The following is a 12,265-nucleotide window of genomic DNA, read 5'->3' as shown; positions in this document are numbered from 1 at the left end:
AGCGCCTTTAACAGGTGGTGCTGCTTCCGTGGGTTTCACGGACAGAAGAGGGGCCACCTCACTTCACCTGGGGGCAATGGATGTGGTTTCCTAGGCAACAACGAGAGTCGACTCCGGAAGGGGGGACGCTACAAGTCCCTAGAGCGAGAACACGTAGACCGCGTGCGACGGTGGTAACAACGCGTGACCACCTAGGAACGAGGCGCCCTCCCAACGACCGCCGTCCACATTCATCCGTCAACCAGCCGGCAGTCCGATTTTCTGCCACCGGAGACTCGGAACCCTGAAGTCTGGGTCGAGCGACTCTGCCGAGCGGGGGAGCCTCAGACCAGAGAGGACGACGCTTCCCCCGCTCTCTTGCTGCCGCCAACTTGGGCAGACCGGTCCGGGCCTTTCTGGAGAGCAAAAGCAATTTTGCCTAGACGGGCAGGTCCACATAAGTGGCGAGAACAGGAGTGGGAGTCCACTTGGGCACCGAGGTATTTGTCCTGACCCAACACGTGGGGTTTTCAACCCAGACGGCGCTCTGACCCTGCGGAGGGGGGCACGGACGGTTGTACTTCTCACGAAGACGGGGACTGCGCGTAAGGTCTGGGGTCTACCGAGCACTCGGTACACGTGGTTTAACGTCAGCACTGACTGCTGATGGACAGGCGTTTTAAGTTAAATGCGGTCAAAATTGTCACTTGTCTTTATTATTACTGCCTTCTTGTCCAAGAAGTCCAGACATACCCCAAGTTTAAAACATGTTTTTTAATGTTTTTATTTATTTTTGAGAGAGAGGGACAGAGTGTGAACAGGGGAGGAGCAGAGAGAGAGGGAGACAGAATCCGAAGCAGGCTCCAGGCTCCGAGCTGTCGGCACAGAGCCCGTCATGGGGCTCGAACTCACAAACCGCGAGATCGTGACCTGAGCCGAAGCTGGATGCTTGCCCGACTGAGCCACCCAGAGGCCCCACCCCAAGTTTAGGTGTGCTGTCAGAGTTCGTCCTAAAGTTTTAAAGGTTCGCTTTTCCCCATCGGGACCTTAATGCACCTGGAATTGATTTTTATGAATGGCATTAGATAGGGGATCTGATTTCGTTTTTTTTCTTTTTTTCTCCATATGTGCAACTAATTGTCTGGCCCTAACACAGTCCCGAGCGATCTGCAGGGGTTTCCCGTCGGCTGTCAGGGTTTGGTGTCTGTGTGCGGGTCTGGATCCTGCTCCAGGCGTGGGTCCCACTTCGTAGTTGTAAGGATTCGTCTGTAGATTTCCTTCACTTTTGTATTTAAACACTCATCTTGTCCGCAAATAATGACCATGACATCTTTCCTCAGCTTTATACTCTTTTCCTTTTTCTTGCCTTATCCTCTTAGCGAGGGTCTCTACCACCGCGATGAAGGCAAGTGCCCACAGTGGTTACTAGTTGGCTCCTGGTTTTACTAGTAATATTTCCAACATCGCTTGCCCTAAATAAGATATTTGCTGCAGGGTTTTGAGGCCGTACACCCGAGGCGTGCCTGAGACGTACACCTGAGTCATTTCGGGGCTCGTGCGGCAGCTGTCAGCGTTGGGGTGTTGGCCTCCCTTATCGGCTGCCCCAGCCCTCGCCTTCACCTTCATTCCAGCCGCTGCAGGAGACGAAGGAGGGTGCAGGCACACTTCTCACCTTTCAAGGCGTAACCAGCAATGGCCCAAATCCCTCCCACTCACGCTCCGTTGGCCAGAACCTATCACGTGCTCAGACCAAGCTCGGTAGGAGGCTGGGAAATGTCGTCTGGAGTGGAGCCAACCACGTGCTCGGCTGGAATTGGTGTTGCTGTAGAATAAGGGGGGAGTGGTTACCGTGGAAACGCTGCTTCTCTGCCCCACACCCGTGTCCGGCTAAGGGGGGGGGGGTCTCCTCTTCCTGGTTCATAACACGCTTTCTTTTTCACTCCTCTTTTTTTTTTTTTTTTTAATTTTCTTTTTTTTGAACGTTTATTTATTTTTGGGACAGAGAGAGACAGAGCATGAACGGGGGAGGGGCAGAGAGAGAGGGAGACACAGAATCGGAAACAGGCTCCAGGCTCTGAGCCGTCAGCCCAGAGCCCGACGCGGGGCTCGAACTCCCGGACCGCGAGATCGTGACCTGGCTGAAGTCGGACGCTTAATCGACTGAGCCACCCAGGCGCCCCTATTATTTATTTATTTATTAATTATTTTTTTTTTCAACGTTTATTTATTTTTGGGACAGAGAGAGACAGAGCATGAACGGGGGAGGAGCAGAGAGAGAGGGAGACACAGAATCGGAAACAGGCTCCAGGCTCTGAGCCGTCAGCCCAGAGCCCGACGCGGGGCTCGAACTCCCGGACCGCGAGATCGTAACCTGGCTGAAGTCGGACGCTTAACCGACTGCGCCACCCAGGCGCCCCTTTTACTCCTCTTATAAACGAGCGGTGACTTTTATCAAAGGCTTTTCCCCGAATGTATGGCAATGATCATTGTTGTCTTCTTTTGATCTTACAATATCATCTGTTACAATAAATTTTCTAATGTTAATCCACCCTTGTATGCTGGGGGGTGAACCCAAATTGATCACGAGGTACTGATTTTACCTTTTTTTGTAAACACTGCACGATCTGGTTTTCTAATATTCTGCCTAGGACTGACTGAGTCGGGTAGAGGTAGGATTTTCCTTTCCCGCTTTTTTCAAACTTTGGTTGTGGTGTCAGCACCAGCATTTTATATTGCCTGACAAAATGCATTATCGGGCTTCCCTATCCCCACTCCACCCTCTTCTGTGAAGCCTCTGAGAAAGCCTGGTTAAGGTAACGTTTATTTGTTCTTTGAAGTTTGATTACACTTCGCCTATAAAACCATCTGGGCTGGAGGGCGCCTGGGTGGCTCAGTCGGTTAAGCGTCTGGCTTTGGCTCAGGTCACGGTCTCACGGCTCGTGGGTTCAACCCCTGCATCGGGCTCTGTGCTCACAGCCTGCTTCAGGTTCTGTGTTTCCCTCTCTCTCTGCCCCTCCCCTGCTTGTGCCTTCTCTCTCTCTCTCTCTCAAAAATAAATAAACATTGGAAAAAAAAAACCCATCTGGGCTGGGTGTCTTTGTGGGTTGGCGTGAGAGAAGGGGATGGGCTACTCAGTCCACTTTCTCTCGTGGTTACTGCTTTCTCTCGGTCTTTATTTCTTCTTGAGTCCATTTTAATATTTTATATTTTTCTTGAAAATTGTTGAATTCTCTAAAATGTTAAATCTACTCATATTCCCGTTTATATGTTCTTACGTTGTTTTGAAAATTGTCTCTGCAAAGGGGAGCTTGGGTGGCTCAGTCAGTTGGGCGTCTGACTTAGGCTCAGGTCATGATCTCACGGTCTGTGAGTTCGAGCCCCGCGTCGGGCTCTGGGCTGACGGCTCGGAGCCTGGAGCTGCTTCTAATTCTGTGTCTCCCTCTCTCTCTCTGCCCCTCCCCCGCTCACACTCTGTCTCTCTCAAAAATAAATAAACATTAAAAAGAAATTGTCTCTGCATGTATCTTGTAAATTTTCTAATATTTTCGTTTTAATTTCTACTATCATTTGTTTGTACCCTTTGTCCTTCTCGATCTTTCCCATGAGGAGTTTGTCTATTTTGTCAGCCCGAGGCAAGCTTCAGGCTCTGAGCTGTTAGCACAGAGCCCGAGGGGGGTGGAGGGTGGGGGGGTGGGGGTGGGGTTGAACCCATGAGCTGTGAGATCATGACCTGAGCTGAAGTTGGACACTTAACCAACTGAGCCACCCAGGCGCCCCCTAACTGCCTATTTATTTTCATTCTTTCTTGTTTTTTTTTTTTTAGGAAATGCCTTTAAAGGTTTAGATTAACCCTCTGCACCTGCTGTAATGCACCTACAACAATTGGTATGAGGCACTTTTGGTGTCACTCACTTGAAATATTTATATTTATTTATTTTTTAATGTTGATTTTTAAAAGAGACAGAGCATGAGTGGGGGAGGGGCAGAGAGAGAGGGAGACACAGAATCGGAAGCAGGCTCCAGGCTCCAGGCTCCCAGCTGTCAGCACAGAGCCCGACGCGGAGCTCGAACCCCGGAACCATGAGATCGTAACCTGAGCCAGAGTCGATGGCTTCACCGACCGAGCCGCCCAGGCGCCCCTAACTTCCATTCCTTTTTTAAGGCTCAGTAGTATTCCACTGGATGAATAGACCACATTCTGTTTAGCCCCTCATCTGGTAATGGACATATGGGTTGTTTCCACCTTTCGGCTAATGTGATTAATGCCGCTGTGAACCGTGGTGTACCAGCATCTGTTTGAGTCTCAGCTTTCAATTCTTTTGGGTCTACATAGCCAGAAGTTGAATTGCTGGGTTGTAGACTAAGTCTGTGTTTTAGCTTTTTAAGGAACTGCCATACTGATTCTCCACGGAGGCTGTACCGTTTGACATTCCCACCAGGAACGCACAATACCACTTGATTTTGTAGTCTCGGATTACAGCTTTTTCTTCGCTGCTTTTTGCCTGATACCCGCTTCAGGAAATTAGCACTAACGGCCAAGGTGGAGGGAGTTGAAAGTGAGATTAGTTAAGAGGCTATCACAAGAGTGTGGAAGAGGTGAGGAAGACCTGAACTAAGGCAGGGAGGGTAGCAATGAAGGAAAAACCCAGAGAATGAAGAGACATTTCAGACGTGTACATTTACTCATTCAATCCCACCAATATTTTTGAACACCTGTGGTTTCAGGACTGAGGAAGACCAACATGAACAATATAGTCATGGTCCCTGCCCTCTTGGCACTCACAGCCTGATGGGGGAGATGGACGTGCATAAGATAATCATATCCATAAAGGTCGCAGTGGAAATACGGAAAATGTGGCAAAGGAGCAGTAATGGGTGTGTGCAGGTGGGCGGAGTTAACCAAGTGTGAAAGCCAGAGAAGCTTCCCTGAGGGAGGGGTGTTTGGATGAGGAGAGTTAATCAGGTGGAGGTGGATTGAAAGCGGGTGGCTAAGAGTGCTCTAGGCAGAGGAAACAGAAGGTGAAAAGGCCCTGGGGCAAGACAGGGAAGGGATACGGGGTTCTAGGAACAGAAGGGGGCCAGTGCCACTGTTGGAGTATTGTTCATATTCCAAAATCTGTAAATTGATCTAAACGTTCAGTATAAAGAGAACTATTAAATAAATCATGCTGCTGCTACAGAGTGGGGGCACTTTGCAGTCATTAAAATGGTGTATGAATCTTTTTACATGGGAAACACTCATAATATTGATAAGTAGTAAAAGCAAGTTGTCATAGTGATTCCTGATATTGGTAAGTAATAAAAGCACACTGAAACAGTGTATAGAGTATGACCTTGCTTTTGTTTGTCTTTAACATGTGATCAAACAGCATATGTTTATTTTGGTACGTTTCGTTTTAGAGAAAAAGTCTGAAATACGTTCACTGAATGATCATCTCTAGGGAGTGGGATTCTGGGTGATTGTAATTTTTTTCTTTGTGTTTATTTATACCGACACACTTTTGTTCAACCAATGTCATTCACTTGTATAAAGATAAAATTAAAAAAAAAAAAAAAAGACATTTCTGAGCCGGAATCAGCAGACTTGGTAACTCCTTGGGAAAAGAGAGAAAGAAAGGTAACTGTCAGAAGGGACTCGGGATTATTTCAGCGGTAGACGGCACCACGGATGCAGAGAGGGAGCACGGCTTGAGCAGGAAGTGGTGGGAGAAGATTGCAAGTTAAGGCTGGACACTGAGGTGGAAGGTAGAAACGTCTGAAAGGAAGTTGGAAACGCGGTTCCGGAACATAAGAGTGTTACAGCCCCCTGAAGCAAACGTGCAGCGAAGGGGTCTTTGCATCTCCAGTGAGGAGGTCATTGATTGCCTCTGAGAGCCAGTGGGGCAGAGAAGAAGGTCTGAGGGCAGTAGGGTAAAGGGTGAGTGGGAGACGAGGAAGAACAAGCAGCAGATTTCGATAATCCTTTCATGCTGATGGCAGAAGAAGAAAACAAGGATTTTAGGGTAGGAGACAGAGCAGGTTTGGGGACAGAGATTTAAAAATCTTCAACTTAAAGTTAAAAAAAGCAGAGGGGCAAGAGTTAATCGATGAAACCACCCAGGAAAGTATGTAGGACAAGAGATGAAATGTGCTGGGTCTGGACCTTGGTGAGTAAACATAGTTTGACTGGGTATAAAATTCTAGATTGTCAGTTTTCCTCTCAGAGCTTTGAAGATATCGTTCTACTGTTTTCCATGATTTCTAACAAAAGTACACTGTCAATCTAGGTAACCTGTCTTTCCTCTCTGGGGCTTTTAAGATTTCCCTTTCGTCTTTGTTTTTTCTTTGTGTATATCTTTTTGGGGGTTCGCTAAGGTTCTGAAATCAGTGGATCCACAACTTTTGACAGTTCTGGAACACTTACATGTGTCCTCACTGCACACAAGTCTCTTCATCCTGTAACGCTAATCTGCCATTTTCTGGCCTAACTATCCACCATTCCTCATAACCTTTTTTCTGTATTAAAAAAAGATTTTTTTAATGTTTATTTATTTTTGAGAGAGACAGAGACAGAATGCGAGTGGGTTGGGGCAGAGAGAGAGGGAGGCACAGAATCCGAAGCAAGCTCCAGGCTCCGAGCTGTCAGCACAGAGCCCGACACGGGGCTCGAACTCATGAGCTAGGAGATCATGACCCAAGCCTAAGTCAGATGCTCAACCGACTGAGCCACCCAGGTGCCCCTTTTTTTCTGTATTTTTAATCTCTTTGTTTATGATGCACCTCGATCTTAATTTCTTATCTTTCAGTTTATCCTTTTTCACTTTGAATTTAGTTATTATTTTTATTCAGATTGTACATACAGAGACTTTGTTTTTTTTATTTTTATCTTTTTAAAATTTTTGTTTATTTTGAGAGAGTGAGAGAGAGAGAGAGAGAGAGAGAAAGAGCCCACACAGAAGCGGAGAAGGGGCAGAGAGAGAGAGGAAGAGAGAGAATCCCAAGCAGGCTCCATGCTGTCAGAGCAGAGCCCAGCTTGGGACCCCATCCCACTAACTGTGAGATCATGACCTGAGCTGAAATGAGGAGTTGGACGCTCACCCAACTGAGCCACCCAGGTGCCCTTATTTTTATGTCTTTTAGATTTTATTTTTAAGTAATCTCTACACCCAACATGGGGCTCAAATTCACAACCCCAACATCAAGAGTTGCACGCTCCACTGACTAAACCAGCCAGGTGCCCCAACACACGTAGAGTCTAAAGAGCCAAATAATTCTACAAGGCTTGTGACAAAGAATGGTAGCTCCCTGATAATTGTCCCTTGTTTTCTGACCTCCAGGAATTTTCGACTCTCTTAACAGAGTCTTTTAATATTCGCTTCCATAAATGGAAGTAACCTATCTGCTTTGCTAAGCTTGGCTTTTCAACTTGGGAATAATCTCATTTCTGTACCATGGAAGATGTGGATTTGGCTGTTTCCGCCCTGCCACCCTGTCAGCTCCCTGCCACCATTTCCCACACCCAGACATCAGATGCCCGTGGTTAGACCCGTAGTCTTTGTATTTCACAACTCGGAAAACACTACTCTCTGTGGACCTTGATTAATTTCCTTTCCTGCCCTTCTTCATCTTTTCCCTTGAGTTAATACTTTGTACTCAGCTTTCTATGTACATGACACTAATTTAAACCTTAAACTGCGCTCTGGGTATTTAACTGTCTTCCCGCCATGCTTCCTATCATTTAACTGTCTTCCCGCCATGGACAGTGTGGCTTCCAGGCCTGATGCACAGCTCTGACCTTGGACTCCCCTCTGCCGCCACTCCCAGGACTTCCCCGGCTCCTGGATCCCCCTTGTCATCCTCATTTGACTCTGCGTCGCTTGACGTCGCGCATCCTCCGGGGCGTCCTTTGAGAGGGTGCAGAGAGATCGTCCCGTGTCTAAACCCGTCAGAGCCTGTCCTCAACGCCTAGATGGTTATTTTGGAGTTGGATTCCAACTTTAGTTCAACTTCAGTTTTTCTTCAGAATTTGGAAGTCTTTGCCACCTTTTCTTCTAGTTTCTGGTGTTGCCATTGAAGTTTTGACAGCATTCTCGTTTTTGCTGCTTGCATGAAATCCGTTTTACTCTTTCTAGAACCTCGTAGGATCCCATCTGTGTTCCCGGTGCTCTGAAACTAGGTGATTGAAACTAGTCTTGCTTTGGGTCTCTTTCACCTCTTGCGCTGGCCACCTGGCAGTCCTTTTACTCTGAAGAGACGTGCCCCTTAGTTCTGAGAAATGTTCCTAAATTATTTTCTGCCCTTCATTATTTTCTTAAGGTATATTTATTTATTTTGAGAGAGAGAGAGAGAGAGAGAGAGAGAGAGAGAGCACGTGTGTGTGCATGAGCGGGGGAGGGGCAGAGAGAGAGGGAGAGAGAGAATCCCAAGCAGGCTCCACACTGTCAGCGCAGAGCCTGAGGTGGGGCTTGATCCCATGAACCGTGAGATCGTGCCCTGAGCTGAAATCAAGAGTCGGTCACTTAACTGACTGAGCCACCCAGGGGCCCATGTGCCCCTTTGATCGTAAAGCTCTTCTCTTTCCGGACCTCTAATTGTGAAAATTTTGGACCTAGAAAACTCATCCTGTGTTTTCGCTTCCCTTTTTTGGTGGGCGCTCTAGTTTTCATGCCGTCTGTTAAGGTAGGTAATCCTCTCATGTGATTGCTTCTTTATTTTCCAGAACATCATTTTTATACCCTGTTTTTTTTTTTTAAGTATCATTTTCTTGTTTCTTAATTTGTCCAAAGCCGTTGATGCCCTCGCTCCCCCCGTTTCCGTTTAGTCCTCTGTCTTTCAGGTCAAAATGTTCCCTGAAATGTGTGCGGATCTCCGGCTGTCACACTGCTCACACTGAAGAACGAGGCATAAGCTGCCTGGGGACTCTCCGTGCATCAGTGGGGACCTGCTCACTGTGGCCGCACCGTCGGGCCGTGTGACTAAGCCATCTGTCTGTTGGGAAACTGCGGGACCCTTCCTCCCTGTATGTCGTTCTGGGCTGGCTGGGGTCCTCGGAGAAGGCTTTTCCAGGGTGGTGCTAGGATCCTAGGGGCCACGGGGCTCCACGTTCACCTTTCCTCCTTTGATCCGTTGTGATCCCCCAGCCCTCACTTGTTTTACCCCAGAGAGTAATTTCGGTCTCTGGCCACGGTGATGGAGAGGGCGGAGGGTGCTGGAAGGGGGCAGGAGCCTGGGGGCCCGCTCCCCCCGAAATAGCATTTCCACTAGTTCTCTTCCCATCCCACCCTGCTGCACTCCCGCCCCAGAGCAGCCTCTGGGCCCCCTGCTTCCCAGTCTTCAGAGCTGGCGCGCTCTTGAGTCAGTTCTCGGTACCAGCCTCCTCCTCCTGTTCTCTCTGTCCCAGTGGAGTAGATGATTTGTGGGGAGTCTGCCCTTTAAGGGTCTGTGCTTTGTATGGGCGTGTGTGTGTGTGTGTGTGTGTGTGTGTGTCTGGTGCACCTCCCACCTTTGGTAGCCCGGATTTTGTCTTCTGTCTGCTGAATGAGCAGGCTCTGGGTCACCAGGGACCAGCAGATGCCCCAGGACAACCCTTAGCAGCCACAGAGCCATGCCCCCCCCCGCCAAGTTTGCAGTTTCTTCTTCCTCTTCTTCTTCTTCTTCCTCTTTTTAAATTTATTTTCGAGACAGAGAGAGACAGAGGTGAGCAGGGGAGGGGCAGAGAGAGAGGGAGACACAGAACGGGAAGCAGGCTCCAGGCTCTGAGCTGTCAGCACCGAGCCCGACGCGGGGCTCAAACTCACGAACCGAACCGTGAGATCATGACCTAAGCCGAAGTCGGACGCCGAACCGACTGAGCCCCCCCCAGGCGTCCCTGCAGTTTCCTCTTTATTTCACCTCTGATGATCTCTTGTACTCTCCTCTTGGCTTGACATGCATTTAAAAATATTATTTAAGAAAGTTAAAACCATACACGATAAAAGAATAATGTTTATGAATTCCGTAACGGCGAGGCTGGTACGGACATCCGGCCACCGCGGTGTCCAACAGAGGCCCCTCCCAGCCTCACCCAGCACTGGATGGGAAGCAGGGCCACACGCTGTCCCAGCTCCCCCGGGCGACCCCTTGAGACCGGCAGCTTAGATGCCATGACTCGAGACGCTGGTGACAAATAACCCGCAGCAGATGATGTGGGGACCTGGCGGCAGAGCTGGTGTGACAGACGGATTTGAAGCCATTGTCGATGCCTCAGGCTCTTGGAAGAGAGCGGTGTGGGACCTGTCCGGGAGGAGAACTTGTGAAACCTCCCCGGGGGGCCCGTTGTGGGTAAGACGGGGGGGAGTCCGTGCCTCGACACTGAATTCCCACGCGAGGCGAGGAAGGCGTCTCAGCGCGCAAGCCCCAGGCCCAGCCACGCTGACCACTCTGCGAGGTCGTCAGCACGGCCACCCGTCACCGGCCGTTGCCTTTATGACTCCCGGAATCCCGGGACGCAGTGGCCGCGGTCTGGGAGGGATTCCGCCAGCAAAGCTGTTCTGCAGAGCGGGGATCCACGAACGCCCTCCCGTTACAGCAGGGGGTGACACACGTGTGTCTCCTGCTCGCCAGCGGGGGCCGCTCCTGGGGGCGGGGGGCGTCGGCGGGCGCCCGGGCAGGGGTCGGGGCAGCGGCTGACGCGTCCGGGAAACCGTTTTGCTTTGCAGACTCCTACGTTACGAAACGAGTGGCTCTGACTCGTTTCTCTCTGTCCTCTTGGCCGCTGGAGGGCATCGCCCCGGGTTGTAGCTCTCACCAGGAAGGCGTCAGAGGCGTCTAAGTGGCAGCCGTGTGGACTGCGGCACGCCGGCTCCTTTCCCATGCCCGCTGCTGTCGATGGCGATCGCGGCCTCTGAGCCGCCGTGTCGTTGCTTCACAGGTACTGCGATTGCTTTGCCAGCGGGGACTTTTGCCACAACTGCAACTGTAACAATTGCTGCAACAACCTGCATCACGAAGTCCAGCGGTTCAAGGCCATTAAGGTGACCGTTTTCCCACTGACTCCGCGCATTCTAACGGTCTTTAAAAGTGCTTGAGGGGGCGCCCGGGTGGCTCAGTGGGCCGAGGGTCCGACTCTTGGTTTCGGCTCAGGTCACGATCCCGGGGCCGTGGGATCGAGCGCCGCGTCGGGCTCCACTCTGAGCCTGGAACCTGCTTGGGATTCTCTCTCTGCCTCTCCTTCTGCCCCTCGCCCTGCTCTTTCACGAATGAATGAATGAATGAATGAATGAATGCATCACACACGTGCATGAGACACTCACAAAACTTACCTCCAGAGATCCCCGAGGGTGGGGTATTGGCTCTCGAGAGAGCTGTTGGGAGAGCGGCAGTCAGAGAAAGATCTTTGTTCCCCACCGTGTGGGATGGCTTCGGTGGAGGTTCTGACTTAAGAGCGTGCAGATGTCCACTTGGTCCTCATTTGGGGTTTAGAGATTTGAGTCCTAAACTCGATCATGCAGGAGACAGGCCGAGCTTGGAGGGTGGCGTCTGAGAGGGGTAGAAGCCGGCTGGACGGAGAGCTGGCTGGGGCTCTCAGCCACGACACGTGCCCAGTGTTTATTCTCTGTGGCTTCCGGGTGAAGGGGGGGGGGGCATCTGGACTTTCCTCGGGCGGCCACGGCGGCTCCGTGGCCCCGTGTGCGCTACAGGCCGGATGCGGGAGCTCGCGGCTCACCCCTTCCCGTGGGCATCAAAGATCATCAGAGAAGGGAGGACAGTCGGGCGTGGGGCGTGACGTTTTGGTGCCCCCGGTTTACAAAGGGAAGTCACGGGCCGTCGCGTGTCGCCTTGAGACTGTCATGCTCCGTTTTGTCCCTACGATAATTTAATTCCCCTCTTGGATTATAGACAGGTCACTTGAAAGTATCTTACCCATTTTGATAGAGCCAGAGCCATGGGACGGAAGAGAATGATGATGCCGCTAAACTTCGGTGGTGTGGCATTTTCTTTAGGGCTGAAAGGTATTGTCTACAGCTAAAAGTGTATAAAGTTTTATTTAAAAAGTGTTGGAGTTTGGGGGGGTGCCTGGGTGGCCCAGTCGGTTGAGCATCGGACTCGTGACTTTGGCTCAGGTCTCGATCCCGGGGTCGTGGGATCGCGCCCCACATCAGGCTCTGCGCTTAGGATTCTCTCTCCCTCTGCCCCTCTCCCCTGCTTGTGCACGCTTCTCTCTCAAATTAAAAACAAAAAAATGTGGTTTTGAAAGCGTTGGCATTTTCAAGCACCGCTGGTAGGAACATACGATGGCATAAGCACGTGGGGAAATGGAGTGGCAATA

At 50.3% G+C, this 12,265-nt stretch overlaps 1 protein-coding gene across 7 annotated transcripts in view; it reads left to right on the top strand.

Moving 5' to 3' along the window:
• Window positions 1–12,265, top strand: part of TESMIN (testis expressed metallothionein like protein) — a 41,158-nt gene that overhangs the window by 19,938 nt on the left and 8,955 nt on the right. For 6 of the 7 annotated variants that reach the window (XM_040465910.1, XM_040465906.1, XM_040465905.1 and 3 more), the window contains one exon: window positions 10,868–10,970. In XM_040465910.1, the coding sequence (XP_040321844.1) occupies window positions 10,868–10,970 (103 nt within the window). Of the gene's footprint in view, window positions 1–10,867; window positions 10,971–11,871; window positions 12,034–12,265 lie in introns of those variants that run through there. The other variant, XM_040465912.1, reaches the window with a different exon arrangement.

The sequence above is a fragment of the Herpailurus yagouaroundi genome, unplaced genomic scaffold, assembly GCF_014898765.1.
Source record: "Herpailurus yagouaroundi ecotype Mexico unplaced genomic scaffold, PumYag 569, whole genome shotgun sequence".
Classification (NCBI taxonomy): domain Eukaryota; kingdom Metazoa; phylum Chordata; class Mammalia; order Carnivora; family Felidae; genus Herpailurus; species Herpailurus yagouaroundi.
Note: the sequence above shows the minus strand (reverse complement) of the source record. Positions and strands in the feature narration are given on the sequence as shown.